The sequence below is a fragment of the Eptatretus burgeri genome, chromosome 12 (genome assembly GCF_056783735.1).
Source record: "Eptatretus burgeri isolate ZD-2024b chromosome 12, Ebu_testis_v1, whole genome shotgun sequence".
Classification (NCBI taxonomy): domain Eukaryota; kingdom Metazoa; phylum Chordata; class Myxini; order Myxiniformes; family Myxinidae; genus Eptatretus; species Eptatretus burgeri.
Window position 1 is genome coordinate 17022287 of NC_140972.1, and position 22987 is coordinate 17045273.

General features: G+C 43.1%; 2 protein-coding genes across 9 annotated transcripts in view; one reads left to right on the forward strand and one right to left on the reverse strand.

Annotated features, from left to right (window-relative positions):
* Positions 1 to 3436, forward strand: part of LOC147015168 (uncharacterized) — a 126892-nt gene extending 123456 nt beyond the window's left edge. The window contains exon 3 of one of the 2 annotated variants that reach the window (XM_085849699.1): positions 3040 to 3436. In XM_085849699.1, coding sequence (XP_085705825.1) covers positions 3040 to 3196 — 157 coding nt within the window. In that variant the 3' untranslated portion in view covers positions 3197 to 3436. Of the gene's footprint in view, positions 1 to 260; positions 1712 to 3039 lie in introns of those variants that run through there. The other variant, XM_085849700.1, reaches the window with a different exon arrangement.
* Positions 1 to 22987, reverse strand: part of SMC5 (structural maintenance of chromosomes 5) — a 166685-nt gene that overhangs the window by 117281 nt on the left and 26417 nt on the right. For 6 of the 7 annotated variants that reach the window (XM_085849690.1, XM_085849693.1, XM_085849696.1 and 3 more), the window contains 8 exons: positions 16397 to 16537; positions 13126 to 13287; positions 12616 to 12687; positions 11980 to 12235; positions 11690 to 11844; positions 9994 to 10107; positions 5420 to 5520; positions 2528 to 2660 (listed from right to left, as the gene is read on the reverse strand). In XM_085849690.1, the coding sequence (XP_085705816.1) occupies positions 2528 to 2660; positions 5420 to 5520; positions 9994 to 10107; positions 11690 to 11844; positions 11980 to 12235; positions 12616 to 12687; positions 13126 to 13287; positions 16397 to 16537 (1134 nt within the window). The remainder of the gene's footprint in view (positions 1 to 2527; positions 2661 to 5419; positions 5521 to 9993; positions 10108 to 11689; positions 11845 to 11979; positions 12236 to 12615; positions 12688 to 13125; positions 13288 to 16396; positions 16538 to 22987) is intronic. The other variant, XM_085849692.1, reaches the window with a different exon arrangement.

The window sequence follows — 22987 nt, forward strand, 5'->3', positions numbered from 1 at the left end:
CCACAGGTCCATTGCAAGCTGAATATAAGCTTTGTATAAAGGTAGGTTTGTATGTTTGTGATGGAGTTATCTGTTACATCCAATGCAGAGAACCGAGTAGCGACGGTTGGTGATTATAATGTTGCATATAGGCCAGATGTAGATGGCTGGACCAGGGTTGAGTTGAATGTGTCCAGCAAGTACAAGTAAGAGATGCAGGTGGCTGGAGTTACCTAAATCTCCATCAGAAAAAAAATGAAAGAATGTATTGTAATTTCCAGGAGCGTGGCTTTGTGCCTTTGCTCGAGTCTGCCATCTGGAGTTCTTCCATAGTCGAAGGACTGCAGTGGGGAGGATGATGAGGATCATCTACTTCTTCTTAAACTCAGAGCCACCAGAAGAAAAGCCTCTCCAGCTCCGCACCAGAGTGACACTTCAAATGGGGTAATTCGAGGAAAATATAACACATTTAATGGTGAAACAACACAGAGGGACTAAAGGATGATGTGGCGCTATCTAAACACCCGGTCTCTGACAATGCTAATTGGGGTAATTGACGGGACAGCAAATCAAAACACATACACTCTGACGTTCCATTCACAGACAGCCAATTAATCAAATTAAATTATCCCATCCCCTCGACCATGTTCACAGCAATAGCTTAGGACTGATTAAATATATCAGATGTCATGTACACCAAAAGCTTCAGTTCAACATTTTCACAGCAAAATGTTTGAATACAGATAAAAATATAAAGAAGAGGTGGCTGCAGACAAATGGATAGCGATTGAGTAATGCAGATAATGTGAAATAATTACAATTTTCTATCATACTGGAATGATACCACTGTATATGTATATTATTTAATTTTAATTTTGGGTGGAAACCAATATTTTTGCTGAAGAATTATTTTACCAAAAAATAAAAAATAATAATAAAATTAAAAAACATTTTCATCATCAATGGTAAGCATACACACATGCTTAAATAAGTTGAAAAAAAATTGCACAAATGACACTGAAAAAAAAAAAACTCTGTCGAGCATCGATAACAACCATCTTCGGCAGGAAATCAAACCCTCGCTTATTTTTTCTGCCAATGACATCTGATGTAAACCTGCCAAAGCCACTGCGACAATCTGATGTAAAAACTCCCAAAGCCACTTCATATACACTGTGGGAAAATGAAGTATTCAGACTTGAGGCCTTAATCACTTAATGTCTGAAATCTGTGGCCATTTTCCAATAACTATTTATAGTGCTGGGCAATATTCATTGCTTCGGACTGTGTTGGGCGACAAGACTCACTTCAATGCTTTCACTTCAATATCATTTGAGAAAATCTTCAGTTCAGGTTTGTCAGCATTCGGACATCTAAAAACTGATTTGACTGAACAAAGGGTTCCTGCACAACAACAAGCAAACAAAAATGCAGGCCAGGACGGCCAAGAGGTATGCACACTCGCCTCTAAGCTGTCTAGCCTGGCTTTGAATCCTGACCCAGCTATAAACTGCCATCCTGATGTTTCACAGGTAGAGTGATTCGTCAATGTGTGTGCGTCCTTCGGATGGACATTAAATGAGCACCCCGTCTGCCGGAATTAGTTGGTGGATGTTAAAGACAACACGGTGTCCTTCACAAAGAGTAGGCGAGCTATTGCCGGCACCAAGAACAAATTGCAAATTCCTGCCCTAACTACTGCTGGAAAAGGAATGGTATACCACCCAGCATAACTCACTCAATAAGCTACTTTGGTGGCATCAACGCTCTGTGAAGAGTATGGTACATCAGAGAGAGAGATAGAGAGAGAGAGAACAAACACATGATGCAGAGATTAAATCTGAAATTATGTTGCATCATGCACAGAGTATTAAATAATTGATAAGTTCCTCCAAGCCACAGCTCCACCTCACTCTCCTTTCTCCCCCCCCCCCTCCCGCCCACCAAGCAGATGAAAAGAAAATTATAAATGAAAAGCCAAAAAAAATGACAAAACTCAAATTAATACTTCTGCTTTCTCTTTTAAGAGATAAAAGCTCTGAAAAATGCAATAAATGCCAACAACAAACATCACATTTATAATGTGCAAGTGAGATCAACCCGATGAGAGTTCACATGCTCATGCCCATGGAAGAAACTTCAAGTGCATTTAAAGTTCCACCCGAACAAAGTTCACCAAACACAACCTGCAAAGTCCAGGATCAACAAAAACTGAGACACCACCAAACTTTGACAAGTTCGTACTAACTCTGTTGGGTTTGCGTGCAGCTTTTGCCTCGCATAAATGGTTGGGATAAGTAGGCAGGTAGGTAGGTGCAGCATGATGCTGATGTGTATCCAGCCTTCTTTCTGCATATTTATCATCCTTTCCCCTTGTCTCATACAATCAACTTTTCTCTTGGTCGAAATGTTATTCATTTTTGTGAATGTGTACATGCAGAGACCTTTAACAAAGCTTATTTTACAGTGCAGGACAGAGGTGGCAAAGAAAATGCAAGCATCTAAAGTCATGTGATGACATCTGACTGTAACCTTGCACGTGGTGTACCTGTTCCACATTTTCTTTGGTGGTTTGGGTACCCACAGGCACGTCATGCACTCGATATCTTTGGCACAGGTAGCTCACGATTGCATCAGGAGCATCGAACAGCTCTCGAAGGTAGCTAACAAAGCAGTACGGTCTGTCAGGAAGCAATGTGAAGGATAATCAAATTGAGTATTCACAAATCATTGGTACTTCATTTGAACATGAAAATATTTGCATCAATAATAACATTAATCATGATCATGATCATCATACTATAATGGAGCTATGGCGTATGTAATGTAATGTAATGTAATGTATGTACTACTCCGAGAGGATTCGACCAAGGAAGCTGAAACTTACAGTGATTCATAAGGGCACCCTGAAGCTGTGCCTGTGCAAATTTTGTTTGATTCAAATCAACTTTTGAAAAAAGTATTTTTTTCGCCTACATTGGCATTTTCTTCCTTTGGGAAGGGGGTGGGGGTGGCGTACGTGAAGTACATATAGATAAACTGAATTACTTTGATTTTCAGGAGTGAGAGGCAGCGGTCTGTTGCCTACAAGTACATCACCAAAATAAAGGGATGTGTCAGAAGAACGTGTTGCACGCTTGGAACAAGATCACCCATAGGACGGGTACGATGCTTGTATCACCAATCCTTGGAAACAGAGGCTTTTGCTTTTGAATGAAAAAAAAATAAACCAATGTCACCCGCAGGGTGACCCGTATCTTGCCAAAAGGTGACCACGTGTGACTTTTTTAAGGTCACACTGAGGTGAACAGAGCTGCTATCCACCAGGAGCGACTCCTTGAGGAATATCTGCCTACGAGAGATTCCGATGAGAATCGTTCTACAGAGTAACCATGAAAAATATGCGTTTGCCTCATAACGTCACCAACTGACGTCATAATGTCTCAAGCTTGACACATCTAGAAAGCACTCATCGAGGTGTTCAATTTGAGGTACTACACGATATGGTTCCTAAAACTTGAAAATTTGATCTTGGGGTCAAATATGTTTGACCTTTGGCGCTAACCATGAAGGTCAAGGCCAATCGCCACCAAAAATTAATCAGCTGAGCGCCAGACCATGAACTATATTCCCATGAAGTTTGAAGACGATCCGATCAAAATTACTCAAAAAAATAAGGGTTTCGTCGACTCCCCTGATTTGCGACAAAGTGACCTTGACCTTTACCTTCAAAATTTTATGCGCTGAAAGGGACCTCTATAGGCCTCTGATATGCGAAGTTACAAAAATTTCCAATGAGAACTGTGCTCTGCAGAATTTTTTATACGTGATTACAGACAAAAAAATAAAAATTAAAAAAAAAACATACAAGCCGACTAACATATCTTGCAATAACTTCGTTTTGGCAAGATAAAAAAAAAACAAATGAAGGTCAAGGCCAATCGCCACCAAAAATTAATCAGCTGAGCGCCAGACCATGAACTATATTCCCATGAAGTTTGAAGACGATCCGATCAAAAATACTCAAAAAATAAGGGTTTCGTCGACTCCCCTGATTTGCGACAAAGTGATCTGACCTTCAAAATTTTATGCGCTGAAAGGGACCTCTATAGGCCTCTGATATGCGAAGTTACAAAAATTTCCAATGATAACTGTGCTCTGCAGAATTTTTTATATGTGATTACAGACAAACAAAAAAAGCAAAAAAAAAACAAACAAAAAAAAAACATACAAGCTGACTAACATATCTTGCAAAAACTTCGTTTTGGCAAGATAAAAATTAAAACATTTAAGCACACTTGTTCTTTTACTTTGAAGATGTATCACAACAAAATGAGCAAGTAAATTGTAAGTCAACTGAAGAGAAACATGAAAAAGCGTGCATTAAAAAACGAAAACCTTCCAGCCTCGAGATTCATTCTTGCTGCAAAGAATAAGGAGAAAAGATAGTGTCCAAGACATGGTAATAACAGACAAGATTTTTCCTCATTTCCTCCACTGCAGAAACTCACAATGTGTCTTCATTGGGAGAAAGATTGCTAACTTGATTCACAGGCATAGAAACTGCAGCAAAAAGTTAGGAGTATACTTTTGTTTTTGTGTACAAAATCTAGGCTCAAGGAAGATGGAGGTGACAGAAGGTACTTGTAGAAGGTAAGGCACTCATAGTGGTCCTGTGGGACAATACATAGATGGAACAAGGAGATGAACAAACAAGAGAAGGAAGGATACAGCAACTTGCAAGTCAAAGGGGAGAGTTCATCTGAGATGGTGGTTTAAATGTAAATGAAAGTGTATTTTAATGAGTAAGATCACAGAGAGGGATGGAAGATGACCTGAGAGGGTTATGAACTGGCAACTTAAAGCCCTGGAGAAAAGAGTGGAATTGAACAGACTCAGGATGGTTCCACATGTGAAAGAATAACAACACAAACAAACAAACAAATATCAAACGTGTGGAGGTGAACAATAACCCTCGATTTTGGGAGTTTCAAAAGGAGACACTTTTCTAGAATCAGGTGTGAAAGCTGGAGGGGTTAAAGAGAGGGGTACAAGAACCGGTACAGAGGTTGTGGCAAAGAGAGGCCACCAATCTGTGTGATGAGCGTCAACAGGTTCTCGAGAGAGAGTCAGGAAAATTACAACTAAAATAAAGATAAACCTCATGCTGCACAGACTACAAAGATCTATTCGGTAAAAACTGGTGCAGCATGTGGTTCTTGGTGACATCCATACCCAGTGCACATGTTTATAGCTTCAAACACAGCATATTGTACCTATAAGTCACTTTATAAAGTGAGAATTAATGATAATTTTGAGAAACAAATTGACCTGCTTTGAATCACCCCTTCTCATTAGGCATAAAATTTGCTTGGTGCGATTTATTTTTAATTGTACTTCCAGGAAGTTTGATTGGCAAAGTGTGCAACACAAGGCATACCTTTTCTTGAGATCATCCAGTGAGTAGGATGGCTTGAAAGAGTTGGATGGCACACCTGGAGCCCTCACTGCGTTGACACGAAGGTGCTTCTCGTCGCGCATCTGAACAGCACAGAACACGTGCATGAAGAAAGCATGAACGGCTTCTGATATTCCTTGCCATTTGGAAATATATTGTGTACTCAAGGAAGCAAGTGCTATTCAAAAGTCGTGACGAGAACAGGATGCAATAAAATCTGCTTAACTGCTACCTGAATGTTGAGCAAAGCGAGTCGTATCACCCAGGCAATGAGAAGCTGAAGGAGAAATAATGCTCTCGGGTGCATTTAAAGAAATTTCAGGACACTTCATTTGCATACTTTCTAAAATTAATTTCTTTTATCATTTGACAAAATGTTTGTTTAGATTTTGTTGCATGCCCCAAACTCGAGACACCTCTTGGAACAACAAATTATTGCATCACAGGTAACACAAAACGCATGCCCTGGTTTGTCAGATTCACACAGGGAAAAAATAAATCTCAAAAGGAACTGTGTCATTTCCATTCATCTTCAACACAACTGAAGATGAATGAACTGAATGGCATTGTGATTAAAACATCTGCTCAGAGTCAAAGGTCAGCAGTCCTATTCTGACTCTGACAGTCATACCACACCTGATATATTGGATATGCTACTTCCTTGCTCAGCATCTATATTGTGATGGTTTTGGAAATGCACCCCAGGGGAGAGCATATATGAACACGTAGGCGAGCGGAGGACGAGATATTTAAATAGTCCACATATAGGTGGGCCATTGCCCCTTGTTTAAGGGTTTGGTGGGGGCAAGGGGGGGGCATGCATTGATGTTAGTTTGTGTTTCCCTGGTGTGATGTCTTCCCTCTGCCTCACCCTCTGTTACTTTCAATCCACCAATGGTCTGTTCCAACAATCCCACCAATTCTGCTCCTTTCAGTCTTTCTTTTAATGCCCCATCGGTCTGTTCAAAATCATCTGCTCCTTTCAATAACCCATCGGTCAGTTCCAACAATATGCCCCACATTGGACTTTGTCCTTTCTCACATGCATGTCAGGTCAGGGTCAGGTACGGGAACATGTGCCGGAATAGCGCGTCAATGCATCCACTTTGCACCAGTACTCCAAGGGCCTCCGTCTCGCCAACCCCAGACAGATGCCTGGCCCATCCCCATCTCCTTGAGATGTTGATCAATCTACTGCAACCACGAGGCACGTGGTTGGCCCATTGGCCTCCTCCACTCACGAGGATCCCTCGCTGAGAGAATCTGTGAGCAGGATCAGCATCAGGAAAACGAGTCAGATGTCCATACAGCTGCAGCTGACGCTCATGGGCTATGCAGTTAACAAATCTCATTTGAGTCTCTCTCAGCAACTGCTCGTTGGACACAAAGTCCGACCAGCGATAGGCAAGGATTCTCCAAAGAGACCTGGTACAAAAGGAATTAAGTCTCCGTCTCAGATCCCTGGTCAGATTCCAAGTCTCACATCCATAGAGCAAGACTGGAAGCACCAAGGACCTGAAGACTCAGACTTTCGTCCTCCTACACAGGTACTGAAAGCGACACACCCCATGATCCAATGAATCCAGGACTCCCCAGGCCTGACCCAGACGTCTGTTGACCTCTGGCTCACAGCCAGCAAAGACATGAATATCACTGCCAAGGCAAGTGACTGTCCGTGACCTCAACATCCTCACCACAAACAGGTACAGACAGGACAGCAGCATCCAAGATGTCATTGAAAGCCTGGATCTTAGTTTTGACCCAGGAGACCCGTAATCCCAGCGGCTCCGACTCCTCATTCAGCACCTCAAAGGCCTCCAAACGGATATCCAGAGTCTCCGCAAAGACTGTATCATCTGCGAAATCAAGGTCAGAGATCTTGACATTTCCAAACGATGCACCGCAACTTGATCTCTCCGACATCTTCCCCATAATCCAGTCTCTACGAGTGCTGAAAAGTGTGGGGGCCATAACACACCCTTGACGAACTCCAGTGGCAACTGGAAATAAGCCAGAGATGGCATCTCCACACTCAGTACCAGAGTATAGGTCAGACATCACATCGAGCAGTTTTGGTGGCACCCCACGAAGACCAAAAATCTTTCAGAAGGCATCCCGATTCACTGAATCAAACGCTTCACAGAGATCATAGGCTGCAAGCAGCCCCTGCCGAAACTCTCGTCTGCGTGCGGTGAGGACCTGAAGAGCAAGGATACGGTCAATCGTTGACTTATTTGGTGTAAAGCCTGACTGCTCTGGACACTGGTGCTCAAGCATATGGTGGCGAACCCTGTCAATAAATATAATATATCTGAGCAAAGACCTTGCCTGGCACAGAGAGCAGCATCACCCCCTTGGTATTTGTTACAGTCCAGGCAATCACAATTCCCTTTCCAGAGAGGGACAACAAGGCCCCTCTTTCAATCAATTGGGATGATGCCTGTGCTCCAAAGCACAGAAATGCATGCAACAACATAAGTACAGCATTGCCATCAGCCTTGAGAAGTTGAACATGGATGCCACAGATCCCAAGAGCTTGACCCCTTTCAACTGGTTCACTACAGCCTTTGTTTCTACAAACGAAGGTGGTTCACAGTTTATTGAAGGGTCAGCAACAGGAATAGTGATACCCCTGATGTCCAACTCAACAGCTGGTGGGTTAGCATGGTACAGCCACTCAAAGTAACTGGCTCAGAGGACCTTCCGTTCAGCTCCTCTGTCAAGAACCCATCACCCTCCACTCTAACTGCATTACACCAAGTAATGGGCTTGCAGGAACGCAATGCATGAACTCCTCTGCAAGTAGGATGAGAATCACTTGACCGCAGGCGATGCTCTACCCCTTCACAGATTCCTCCTTGTCCACTCTCAGCGCACGCACAGTTTTACACCTCAGCTCTGCCATTAAGCCTGGCCCTCCATCTCTGGTCAATGGTATCCAGTGTCCCTTGGGAAACAAAGTTCTTCTTCGCCTGATGGTCAATTCAAAGACATCCACTGGCAACATCAAGGATGGTAGTCTGGAAGGCATTCCACAAGTCTTCAGGATTCCCCAAAACACTCAGACCCTCCCCTCCCCCCCAAATCCCCACTCACCCTGTTCACAAACTCCTCAGCTACCCTCTCATCCTTGAGCTTGCCAACATCCAGCCTCGTCTGGGATGGCACCATTCTCCTGGATTTAAGCCGCAACTTCAGAGTTGCGACAACAAACCTGTGGTTGGTGTTGAGGAAATGAGGCACTCCGATGGCCAAGCATTCCCTTTCAATTGCCAATAAATGGCAACATTGAACTGAAAATAAGAGCAGCCATGTGCAGGATCCCTTTTCACAAAATTGTGAGCTCAGATGTCAGATGACATACAATGACAGTGCATTGACAATTTCACTTTGCTTTTTTCTATTTTGTGTCAGGTCCAAAAGCCTGGTACACATCTGGGTCCTCTTACTCTTGTGCCTGGTTTTCAGTCTACCCACTGATCTTCTCACATAAATTCTCCAGCTCTTTGCCCATCTCCTGTTATCCAGGTGCCAAACGTGATCAGAAGTCATTCTAATTTGTCTCCATGTTGCCAAGTTACTCCTTAAATGTGTTGCTCCATCTACTTTCTTAGTTCCCCATTATAAATTATATTCGGCCATTTTACCCGGAGGACCATTGCCCATCAAAATAATCTAGTTTTCACTCAGTAGTCATTATTAGTTCTTGTACTTGGCAATGTAAAATGCTCTGGTACCAACGCTAGATTGTAGATTTTGATTTTTAGCTCACCTGGATCATAGTTCTGGGGAGCTTATGGGATGGCACGTCGTCCGTCAGTCTGTCCATCCACAAATATTTGCAACTTCTCAGAAACTACACACAATTTTTATGAAGCTTGACCACAACCTTCATCACCCGTGGTGTACCAAAGTTTGTTCACTGCCATAAAAAAAATCCAGATATGTCCTTTCTTCTCCGTTAAATATTGTGTGGGTTATTGACGCCAACCAGTAGTTCCCTGGTTTTCTTATCCAGCCGCAACCAGGTGAGTGCCCAGGGGTATTGTCCCATTGTGATTGTTTTTTTTAAGTTCACCATCATACAAATTCTAAAAGCAGTACCTGCCAGAGCTGGTCTTTCAAAATCTTTCTCATCTCTAAGTGTGTACAACAGCATATACAATTCTGTCAAACACTTATTCCCAAGATAAAGATGGTATACAGTTGTTGTTGTTCTTCTTCTTCTTCTTTCGGCTGCTCTGGTTAGGGGTCGCCACAGCGGATCATCCGTTATGATCCGCATGCTGATTTGGCACAGGTTTTACACCGGATGCCCTTCCTGATGCAACCCTGGTCACCTCTTACGACACAGGGATAAGGATTGGGTTTCACCATGATTCCGGGCTGCCCTACACTCTCTCATAGCGTGGCCCAGCGCAGAACTCCCGTCCTCAAGCGATCCTCCAACCTAAGCCTCCGAGTAGCCGGATTACAGGCGCACGCCTCTACGCCCGATACAAAGATGGTATTATACAGTATAAAGCAAAATAACCAAATTTGTATAGTTCTCTCACCAATTTCAAAAATGACTCCATGTCACCTTCATTTTCAAACACAAAAGCCTTCAAATCTTTCATGGCAATGTGGTTTTCTATGTATTTGACGTAAGGTTGGCTCTTCACATGTATCTAAAAAGAGGAAGTACAAGGATAAAATGAGATTTCATATTCATGAGTTCTTAAACCTTCTGAGTTTCAAAATTAAGCAAATGCAAAGGCTTAAAAACCTGCATGCCCTGCCAGAGTACAGTACTCATTAATATATATAGCCTGGTGTTGCTCAATGGTTAGGGTGGCGGCTTGGGATCCTTGGGTCCTGAGTTCAAGCCCCGTCGGCCGCTGAATTAATACACTAGGGGGTTGACTCAGCATGTCATCCTTCCGAGGTCGGCAAATGAGTACCAGTTCCAGTGTGTGTACTGGTAGAGGGGCACTGCATCAGCGACACAGCCGCGCTTCAAGAAATGATAGCTACCCCGGCAGCTAAGCTGCCATACGACCACCACCACTCATTAATATTATTTTTTAGCACAGCATGATGTGCTTACTATTTTGTACACTCTCTATTAAAAAAAAACGTGATTGTTGTTGATGCAATATATTTAGTGACATCATGGGACTTGAAGTGAAAGCCTCTGACAGAAATAAATGCAAAATAATTAAGTGTCAATTTAATTATGACCTCATCATGTAATGCTGAGTTTTCGCAAATGTTTTCACATAGGGACATGGAAAGACAAAATTTAATAACGAATATGGCCACCTCCGGCAGCAATCACTGCATCTCGGTCCAGGGAGTGTGTTTGCAGTACTCTGGGCAGTTTGAAACAGATTGCATAGATGGGTTGTGAGAATTTATCAGTTCTGAGCGGAAGTCTATATCCTGAGACGTTCACTCCTTGGCATATCCCTTGTTGATCCAATGACTTGGTAACCTCTTCTGAGGTCATAAGCAGTTGCTCACCTCACATTAAAGGGCCTTGCAACATGGTTAATGAAAACCCTGCATGAAAGTGTCCAATGATTTGATTCCTCTCATTTTCCGACAGACGTGGCACTATAATGAATTGTTAAAGAATGTAATCCGTAAGTTTTATTTTTGGATGTTCCACATGCAGGTGATCCGCAGATGATCCACAGACTTTTTTTTTAGATAATCCACAGACCGTTTCATGCTTGCTCAGAATGCCTCGTGTCACCTCTAAAAAAAATAACGAAGGGTACAAGAGTTGCACACGCCGAACGATTATATTGCATGAAGCAATAAAGTTAAGTGGAAACTTGCATCAGGTGTTCTGCACATCCTCATGCCAAAAAGGCAGTTGGAATGAATGCTAGAACAGTCCTTTAACAATTACATCATCAATTCGACATGTTGAGTTTTTTTTTTGTTTTGTTTAATGGTGGAGAGTATATCACATGCTTACATTATATCAAGACAACCACCTAATTAATTCTTCCTATATGAGGAAGTTTTGGAAGACTAGGTCATGAAACACCATCAGACAACCTGTCCTCGCTAACCTTTCATTATATTTTCTACAACGTCTTAAGCTCAATGAAGATCTTACGCTTAAGCATAGAGGAGTACATTAAAGAAAATAACTTTAGGATACAGTTTGTGTGTACATTTACATGAATTGCAAAGGCATGAGAAGACAATGAACAAAACTAAAAAAAATCCCCCTTCAATATCCTTGCATTTGCTTACCAACAGCATGATTGGCTCAAACACTTGTCCTTGAAAACGTCCCTTATTTTGCTTTAACCACATCACAGCTTCATGTGTATCATGGTATTTCAAACGAAGTTTTTCCAGCCTCATGTTCTCTTGGTTTTGCAAAATCTGGATCTGTTGCTGTATCCCTAAACAAATTAAGATAAACTACCTTGTGAAATTTTTTTTTGAATAAAAGGCATGGCAGTTCAAATCAAAATCAGTTTGGATTAAAATAATAATAATAAATTAACAACACCACACTACTTTTAAACAGATCTCACCTTTCCTTTCATCTTCAGCGTTTTTAGAATCATCCTGGAGCTGCCGCAGCTCAAGCTCAAGTCTCATCATTTTATCGCAGGTGCGAGACAAGTTAGCATCTGTGTCACGTAGCTCCAGCTGAACATCCTGCTCCTCCTCCAAAGAAGTCCTCTCTAACTCCAGTTGCTCGAGCAACTTCCGAAGTGACAGCTTCTTCTTTTTACAGTCAGCAAACTCTGATTTTTTCTGATTTAAACTCTGTCTTGCCTCTTCAATCTGGTAAAAACAACAAAAATTAATGAATAAACATTAAAGGCCACTGACATGTGTGGATGAAGTGGAGGACTGTAATATATTTCTTAAAAAGTAATTCAATTAAATATCTTGATTGAATGGCTGCCAGAGTATGACCAATGGTACAAAAGTAATGCAAGTAAACTGCTTTGGTCACTCGCTAGGAGCATGCAATTCACAAAAATGAATGATCAGTGTAATCTCCCGAAGCACTTTTTACAATCTTCAAAATCAAAGCTTTATGCTTCACTTATTTAAACTCTTTTGGTTGTTTTGACTTGCCACTGTGAATTTACTCCAACAAGCTGATGATTTTGAATATATAAAGCACAATAGCTCAACGATAACATCGACAAACTCACCTCATCATCCTTTTTGTATAATGAATCTTGTTTTACCTTACAGACATGTGAGAGCTTCTTTATATTGATGTCCTAAAAAGGCAGAACAAGAGTTTTAAAAAAACAGAAATCAATATGTGGAAAAACATTTGCCTTAAGAAAAGCTGTCCATTTTCCTGAAGATGTGATGCGAACCGAAAACTCAGTTATGGCACATGTAACCCATCTATATAGCTCAGCTGGATTAAATCACGACAAATCTGCAGTTGGGAATGTTCACCAGAGTTATCAACAACAACAACAAAAAAACAACAAGAGACTAACAAAAATGACGATGACAACATTCAAAATGAAATAGCATACAAGTTGTAATTTTACAGTCTTCAATCAGCCAGTCAGTTATAATGTAGTTTGATTTGGAGAAATTTCAAATCATTATAAAATGTCTGTGGATTACATTGAAACAAATGTAATCACAAATTTTGTTGCCTCAAAGACTAAAAACATTTTGTAAAATGTGAACAACTTTACCGTCTCCACCATGTTTTGGCGACATTTTTCAGAAAATGCTTTCCAATTTTCAATAAGTCGAATTTTTGGTTTCACGTCATCTTTAGCTTTATTCAATTCAGCTTTCTTTTTGGCCACTTGCTCTCTCAGCATCTCAAACTTGGCTCTATGAGCTTCGTAATCCTGTAATGAAAAAAGAAAAGAAAAAGGAAAAGCAAAAATTTGACACGAGATGAACAAAAGTATGATGTGCATCAAACAAAAACAATCACAACAAAAAATTCAGAGAATTCAAGCAGATGAGGAATACTCTGCCAATAAATGGCAGGAACCCCAACAATGACAAGAGCAGATCCAATCACAGACAACAAGAGGGATTCTGCTCCACCACACACAGCAAAGACTGACGTTGTATTTGGTTCTTTAAAAGAAGAAATTTCTGTGATAATTAGAGGTGGAGTGGAGGGTTTGTTCACCTCCGCTTGTTTGTGGGGTCGTTTGTTCACCTCCGCTTGTTTGTGGGGTCGTTTGTTCACCTCCGCTTGTTTGTGGGGTCGTTTGTTCACCTCCGCTTGTTTGTGGGGTCGTTTGTTCACCTCCGCTTGTTTGTGGGGTCGTTTGTTCATCTCCGCTTGTTTGTGGGGTCGTTTGTTCACCTCCGCTTGTTTGTGGGGTCGTTTGTTCACCTCCGCTTGTTTGTGGGGTCGTTTGTTCACCTCCGCTTGTTTGTGGGGTCGTTTGTTCACCTCCGCTTGTTTGTGGGGTCGTTTGTTCACCTCCGCTTGTTTGTGGGGTCGTTTGTTCACCTCCGCTTGTTTGTGGGGTCGTTTGTTCACCTCCGCTTGTTTGTGGGGTCGTTTGTTCACCTCCGCTTGTTTGTGGGGTCGTTTGTTCACCTCCGCTTGTTTGTGGGGTCGTTTGTTCACCTCCGCTTGTTTGTGGGGTCGTTTGTTCACCTCCGCTTGTTTGTGGGGTCGTTTGTTCACCTCCGCTTGTTTGTGGGGTCGTTTGTTCACCTCCGCTTGTTTGTGGGGTCGTTTGTTCACCTCCGCTTGTTTGTGGGGTCGTTTGTTCACCTCCGCTTGTTTGTGGGGTCGTTTGTTCACCTCCGCTTGTTTGTGGGGTCGTTTGTTCACCTCCGCTTGTTTGTGGGGTCGTTTGTTCACCTCCGCTTGTTTGTGGGGTCGTTTGTTCACCTCCGCTTGTTTGTGGGGTCGTTTGTTCACCTCCGCTTGTTTGTGGGGTCGTTTGTTCACCTCTGCTTGTTTGTGGGGTCGTTTGTTCACCTCTGCTTGTTTGTGGGGTCGTTTGTTCACCTCTGCCTGTTTGTGGGGTCGTTTGTTCACTTCTGCTTACTGTGGCTGTGTTCCATTAGTTGTTTGTTTGTGTCTGCTTGTTTGTGGTTTGTCTGTTTGCTTGTCAACATCTGCTTGTCTACATTGCTTGTTTGTTTGCATGATCATTAAGCCTCCCCCTTTTGAATCGGGAAAGGCTCACTGCTGTTGCAGAATTTGTTTCCACAATTAGCACTCCCAAGTTTAATAGTACTACAGAGTTTCTTCGACACCTCGGAGTACTAAACCACCACTTCAAAAAAAACACATTTCCTTCCTACTCTCAACACTACCAATTTCGGAACTGTATCTCAGAGCCGGCAAGAACTTTTGGAATGACATTATGCAACAATAATGTGAATAGAAAGTGTGGGGATGACAGTTTTTTGACCTTGACCTTTTTAAAAAAAAATCTTTTTTTGGTATACCTTGTCGAGGCTCGCATGAGAGCCAAAACATTGCAACGACCTTGACCTATTTTAATGTCATGACCTAATTATATACATTTTAACATTTTTCACCATAACTTGACCGTGGCTTGCCCAATCGGAATGAATTTGCCCTCTGATTTGACGCCTCCCAATAGCCTCGAGCATGATGAATTTACACTATTTACATCAGACCCCTTCGGGTTAAAACTCAAAGTCTTAAGCTCCTTGGAGTACTAAACCACCATTTAGGACATTAGGCTTTTTTCTCCCCTTTTTTCTGCTAATGTACAAGGACTTTGAGAATGAAATTTTGCATCAATAATGTGAATAAAAAGTATGCGGGGTTGACAATTTTTTGTCCTTGACCTAATATTAAAGTCATGACCCAATTATAGACATTATAACGCTTTTCACCATAACTTGACTAAGGTTTGTTTAATCGGAACAAAGTTGCCCGCTTAAGATAGTCTAGAGCAAGGCGCATTTATGCTTAATCTACATCATACCCCTCTAGGTTAAAGGTCAGGTTAAAATGTTGGTCTGAAAAAAATAACCCGTTTTTTGGTCATCACTCAATTTTGCGAATGCGGAATCTCAAAGACCGCTTGGCCTTCCAAAATGTTCTTGCATCATAATAGTGTACCTGCACTGAAGTTGCCAGGGGAGCAACAAATAGTCATTTCACAATATTTGAGATAACTTGTGCATACATCCAAAAATACACAGATGAATTGCAAAAAGGTATTGGAACATAAACGGACTCTTAAAGGTTGAAAGATTAATTAGCTGATTAATTATATTTTGCATGATTAGAGTAGATGGATATTGTAAATCCCAATTTAGGTCTGTCAACTGAAACCTTAAACGATAACTAATCCATCACACCTCAAACAATATCACAATAGCAAATACCAAAAACAGCAAAATTAACCACATCCCATTTTGTAGAATAGAGTGCTGAGTAAACCGTCCGATTGCTCAGAAATCTCACAAGATCTAAGAATGACTGTCATGAACGGAATTATAAAACATATACTGAAGAGCAGAATGCCATTAACAATAGTTGCATGATACAACATACACACAGTTACAATGATGCCACAAGTGTACATTCTTTTTTGGGGGGAGGGGAGGTGAGGGGATTCACAATGTCAAGGCTCATGGAAGATTTTGTGCTACAACCAGCTACATTTTGTGCTACAACTAAAACGCAAAATAGAGCAATTTAATAGAAAACATGGAAACACACTAACAGCAAGGTAGAGGGACACTAAGAAAGAAGAAGAATGAGAATAAGGCAAAGCGGATTTAAATGGGGGGTTGAGGGAGGGGGAGACAGGCGATGCACAAACTGGATGCTAAAACCTGTTTTTTTAAAAAAAGATTAAATCTGTACACAAGCAAATTTTTGCAAACAGTTAAAATTAGAGGAACTAAATGACAAAAGTCACAAGTTTGAAATAACCTGCATACTAATCATATGAACACAAACTGCACATGCATGTACAGCCAAAGAGCAACACTTACCAAAACATGCTTTTTCTTTTCCAACAAAGTAATCTGATTCAAATAATCTTGATATTCATTGTGTCGTTGCATTTCCTGTCTGTTTCTCTCATTTTGACGCCGAAGTTTCTCAATGTGCTTTTCTTTTTCATCACATTTGCTCTGAAAAAAAAATTTAAACGCAATGGTTATATTGTTCTTCAAGATTAAAAACAACCAATAAAATTCAATATTGAAATTTCAAAAACTGAATATGCTTTATTGCCTTCTTTTTATCTTCTACCAATAGTTAAAATTGTCACTCCTTAACAGTATGTCAAACTATAGTAAGTGGACAGCCCTGAACAAAGTATTTTGGGAACCAATTTAAAGAGTTGATTTTTCTACATACCATCATTTTTTCCCAAGGTTCATTCATCTACATACGAGATAATGGAGCAAGTGTATGTCCACCCACTAACACACATGAATCTTCTTCTTCATCTTTCGGCTGCTCCCGTTAGGGGTCGCCACAGCGGATCATGCGTTATGATCCGCATAATGATTTGGCACAGGTTTTACGCCGGATGCCCTTCCCGACACAACCCTGGTCGCCTCTTACGACACAGGGATATGGTACACCTATTCTAACCCGGGCATACACCGGGCCCAGTACACTGGTACTCACTTCGCCGACCTCGGAAGGATGACAGGCTGAGTCAACCTCCTGGTTTGTATTAAATCAAGTGGCCAAAGGGGCTTGAACTCAGGACCTTTTGGATCCCAAGCCGCGACCCTAACCACTACGCCAACACCAGGTTCCCTAACACTACACTAACACACGTGAATGTCTCTAAATTACCTACCGTTTGAACGTCATTTGCACTGTGACTCGGTATATTAATTAAGTAAAATTGGAACCTACCGTTTGAACGTCATTTGCACTGTGACTCGGTATATTAATTAAGTAAAATTGGAACGTACCTTTTAAATATTTAGACCCTTTCGACGGCCAAGACCCCTTAGACCTTTGAAGACCCATTAGACCTCCGAGACCATTTAAGACCCCTAAAACTCCTTAAAACCCGATAAGACACCGTTAGAGCCCTTAAACTCTTTAGAACAATAAGACCACCCAAGACCATGAAGACCCTGTTAGACCCCTAAGACACATCTTACCTTATTAAGACCCTTTCAACACTTTAGATGCCTTTATATCCCTTCACCCTATAGTCCTTTTGTACGCGTTAAACTTTTACACCCTTTAAGTCCCTCGACTCTCTTTTGACCCCTTGGACCTTCCCACCCTTGAGACCCGCTTCAAACACTTACAACATATCAGACATCTTTAAACTGTTTGGACCCTTGACAATTTATATCTGGAGACCTGCAGACGTCCTTAGACCCCTCTGACAAATACATCAATTAGAAATACCCTTGAGACTCTAACTACTGTTGGAGCATACCCTTTAGAGGTTAGACCATCTTGAACCTTTTATATGCACACCACACAAACATCTAGTCTTCCAGCAAAACACAGACTATACTTTTTTCAGCAAATAATACATAAACTCCACCCACCCCGAAAGTGGGAACTCTGCTCGTAATAAGAATTCTATCGGACATATTTCTAACTGCGTCAAAAATATTAACTGTATCGTAGGGGAAGTAACATGACCACGTTTTGGACCCATTGAGACAACTTAGCAGTGAGTTATGTGTTGCAGCAACAAATCAGATCAAGTGTTGTACCAGTGGAGGCACCTCAAACAGTGAGCCATTGTAAAGGTTAAAAGTCATTTCTAGATTTACCACAAGTATCTAAACCCCTCTTCATATTAACTACACCGATGCTTCAACGGAGTGGCACTCCATCGTAAACTCATTCACATCATCTCAAAATCAGCATATTGTTACGTGGAAATGGGGGGCAGAGGGGGGGGGTGGTCCATAGTTAGAATTTCATAAGACCATCGTATGGACCGTGCGATTTGAGTAGCGTAGATTACTCGTCAACAGAGATCTGAGTTTTTTTTATAATAAACCTCATTACAATGAGCCACCTTCCCGTCGCTTTGTTGCCTCTTGTCTGTGTTCCACCACAATAAGTGTTTTGTTAGACGTGATGCTGAGGAAGATCAGGTCAGGTATGGGAGCATGCGCCAGAGCAGCGCGTCGCTGCGTCCACTTTCCACCAGTACTCCAGGGGCCTCCGTCTGGCCATCCCCCAGGCAGATGCCTGGCCCATCCTCATCTCCTTGAGATGTTGATCAATCTGCTGCAACCAGGAGGAACGTGGTCGGCCCATTGGCCTCCTCCACTCACGAGACTCCCTCGCTGAGAGAATCTGGTGAGCAGGATCAGCGTCAGGAAAATGAGCCCCATGTCAATACAGTTGCAGCTAACGCTCACGGACTATGCATGTAACAAATCTCATTTGAGTCTCTCTCAGCAACCGCTCGTTGGACACAAAGTCCTACCAGCGATAGCCAAGGATTCTGCGAAGAGACCTGGTACCAAAGGAATTAAGTCTCCATCTCAGATCCTTGGTCAGAGTCTAAGTCTCGCATCCATAGAGCAAGACTGGAAGTACCAAGGACCTGAAGACTCGGACTTTCGTCCTCTCGTCCTCCCGCACAGGTACCAGCAGCACCACACCCCATTATCCAGTGAATCCATGACTCCCCAGGCCTGACCCAGACGTCTATTAACCTCTGACTCACAGCCAGCAGAGACATGAATATCACTGCCAAGGTAAGTGAATCGCTCCACGACCTCAGCATCCTCACCACAAACAGGCAGACAGGACAGCAGCATCCAAGATGTCATTGAAAGCCTGGATCTTAGTTTTGACCCAGGAAACCCGTAATCACAGTGGCACAGACTCCTCATTCAGCAACTCGAGGACCCCCAAAAGGATATCTAAAGTCTCCGCAAAGATGACCGCATCATCTGCGAAATCAAGGTCAGAGATCTTGACATTCCCAAACGATGCCCCGCAGCTTGATCTCTCCGACATCCTCTCGAGAATCCAGTCAATACAAGTGCTGAAAAGTGTGGGGGCCAGTACACATCCCTGACGAACTCAAGTAAGAACTGGAAATAAGTCAGAGATGGTACGACCACATCTCACAGCACTCTCAGTACCAGAGTAGAGTTCAGACATCAGATCGATCAGTTTTTGTAGAACCCCACCAAGACCAAGAATCCTCCAGAGGACATCCCGATTCACTGAATCGAACGCTTTACAGAGATCAACATAGGCTGCAAGCAGCCCCTGCCGAAACTCTCGTCTGCGTTTGGTAAGGACCCGAAGAGCAAGGATACGGTCAATCGTTAACCTCTTTGGTGTAAAGCCTGACTGCTCTGGACGCTGGTGCTCAAGCAGATGGTGGCGAATCCTATCAAGAATTATCCGAGCAAAGACTTTGCCCGGCACCGAGAGCAGCGTCACCCCTCAGTCATTGTTGCAGTCTTGGCAATCACCCTTCCCTTTCCAGAGAGGGACAACAAGGCCCCTCTTCCAGTCAGTTGGGCTGATGCCTGTGTTCCAGGCAGAGCACAGAACTGCATGCAATGACACGAGTAAAGAATTTCCACCAGCCTTGAGAAGTTTAGCATGGATGACACAGATCCAAGGAGCTTTACCCCATTTCAACGGGTTCAGTGGTTCACCACAGCCTGAGTTTCCACAAGCGAAGGTGGACCACAGTTGATTGGAGGGTCATCAACAGGGATTGTAACACCCCTGACGTCCAACTCGACAGCTGGTAGATCAGCATGGTACAACCGCTCAAGGTAACCAGCCCAGCGGGCCTTCACTTCAGACTCCTCTGTCAAGAGCCTACCACCCTCTGCTTTAACTGCAGTACACCGAAGGATGGGCTTGAATGAACGCAATGCGCAAATCCCCCTGTAAGCAGGACGAGAATCACTTGACCACAGGGATGCTCTACCCCCTCACAGATTCCTTGAGACACAAAATTCCTCTTTGCTCTGTGGTGAATTCCAAGACATCCATCGGCAACATTAAGGACGGTGATCTTGAAGCACTCCACAACTCTTCAGGACCCACCAAAGCACCCAGACCCCCAAAATCTCCAATTAGCTTGTTCGCAAACTCCTCAGCTACCCTCTCATCCTTGAGCTTGCCAACATCCAGCCTAGGCTGGGATAGTACCATTCTCCTGGATTTAAGGTGCAACTTCAGAGTTGCTACAACAAGCCGGTGGTAAGTATTGAGGACTCCGGTAAACCCTGCAGTTCTGGATCATCCTCCAGCGACCATCAACGAAGACATGGTCAATCTCCGTTGCCACACTGCCAGCGTTAGAATACCAAGTCCAGCGATGAGCTTGTGGGCACTGAAACCATGAACCGGCCACCCTTAGTCCATGACTTCTCGCAAAGTCAAGGAACTTAGTGCTATTCTGGTTCATAGTTCTAGACCCATGGGGACCAACACATGTCTCATAACCATCCCTATCAGTTCTAGTCGATGCATTGAAATCCCCCAAGACTAGAAGTGTATCTCTTCTGGGGCATTGATCAATCACAGACTCGAGTGTGGCATAGAATGCGTCCTCATGGTTTGATCACTCGCCTCAGTCGGAGCATAAACAGAGACCAGGGAAATGACACCGAAGGAGTGACGAATCCTTAGTCTCATAATACACTCATTGACCGGTATTACCTCAATTATCATTGGAGTCAGCTTATTGGACACAGCTACAGCAACTCCTTGGGAATGGTAACCATCAGAGCGACTAGACCAATAGTAGGTGTAACCACCCGCCATGATCTCGCCGCAATGCGGTCTCCGAACCTCAGAGAGTGCTGCAATACCGATGTCCAAACGTTTGAGCTCAGATGATAACAGAGACAGGTGATCATCCTCTCTTAGGGATAGGACATTTCAGGCACCCACCCGAAGGGACCGCCTCAGGTTAACCCAAGGAGACCGCCGTCTGGTGGAAGGCACCTCAACACCACTCCGACACACTCTCCCACAATCTGACCCGGGAATGTTACCCCGTGGTTTCCCTCCTATCATCAAAGATTGGGGGTCCCGAAGGCTTTGCCCCAATCCCGACATCCGGTGAGCTGCCCTGCGAAGGGAAGCTGCACAGGAGGTATTCCTATGGAGTGGGTTTTCAGATTTCTTTGTGTTTTTGTCTTTTGCGGAATGAAGGGTTTTCCGGTGGCCAGAATGCAAATCCTGACACCAACCTCCTAATAAGAAGTAAACCAACTGCAGGAGGACGTCCGCAGACACAGTTGGGCACAAGATATGGATGGCCGTTGGCTCACAAGGAGCTCCTCCGCCCTTTGACAGGTTTTGTTTTTAATCCTGCTGGGTGTCCATATCCAAACACTCTCCTCACCAAAAAACCTGGTGGGGGAGACGGTTTAGTCGCCAACAACCCGACCATGGAATAGGTTAGTACAGGTTTACATGATACCTGTCACAAGTCACAGATCTAATCTGGCCTGACCTGACTGACTGAGGAAGCAGTGTATGCAATTTATAGATAGGGTAGACAGAGTAAGGTTGTAAAATGACTGACCTTCTGTAAGGCGAGGAATTGAAAGTTCCATGGCATATAGAAGTGGCTTGGTGGGATGTCATAATCTGCCTGACCAATGTGTTTGCCATAGCGGCGAAATAGGTTGTGGAGCCCGGAAAAAGACTCATTTTTATTGCAGCCACCCCATGGGCGGGACAACCTGAAGTATGGACCTCCCTCAAGAAGCGGACGGCCAATCATGGGGCTCAAAGCAGGAAAAAGCTGTACCAGATTACGAAGGGCGGGCCAAAGGATGAGCTCTGGCCAACGTACGGAGAGTCACTGGGACTGGAGCTGGACATGCACGGAGAGTTGGAGCAGGACCTTCAGGAAAAATGCATCCCTCACCTTACCTCTGCTTGACACCATCTTTTCTTTACTGATCTTCCACTGCATCTTATTCTGTAATCCTCCACTGCATCTTCTTCTGTAGTCTTCCACTGTTTCTTCTTTTTCTGGTCTTCCACTGCATCGTTCCTGCAATACTGCCCGTCCTGAGCAGCGCTTTGCCTGTGTGCAAGCGACATGCATATACCTATCTGTGTCCATTCTCATTCCTATCTGTGTCCGTTGATTGCTTGGTCCGGACGGTTTATGCTCGTGTCTCGTCTACCATTGTCCCTGTACATTTTATAATAAACCTCATTACAATTATAAGAGCCATCTTCCTGTCGGTTCGTTGCCTCATGTGTGTGTGTTCTACCACCTGACTCAGTTTTTAATCAATTGATTGTTGGGGAATAGTAACCATAAGTTAAAATAACTGTACGCAGTACATAGAACCATTTCAGAAATACACGGAGGCATTCATAAGACTTTCGACGCCGAGGTACAACACGTTAGTGAGCCTCAGACATGACAGTATTAAAGTCATAAAATGTCCACATCAATTAGCTGGGACCCATTCACATCGACGGGACCATCCACACATTCGTCGCTAGATTACCAATCACATGCAGCTCACCGGATGTCGCCACATGAATGGCTAGGAAATGCCTTTTGTGCACATCGCGAAATGCATTGTGATGTAATAGCATGAAAATATGGCAGTTAATGACATGTACAA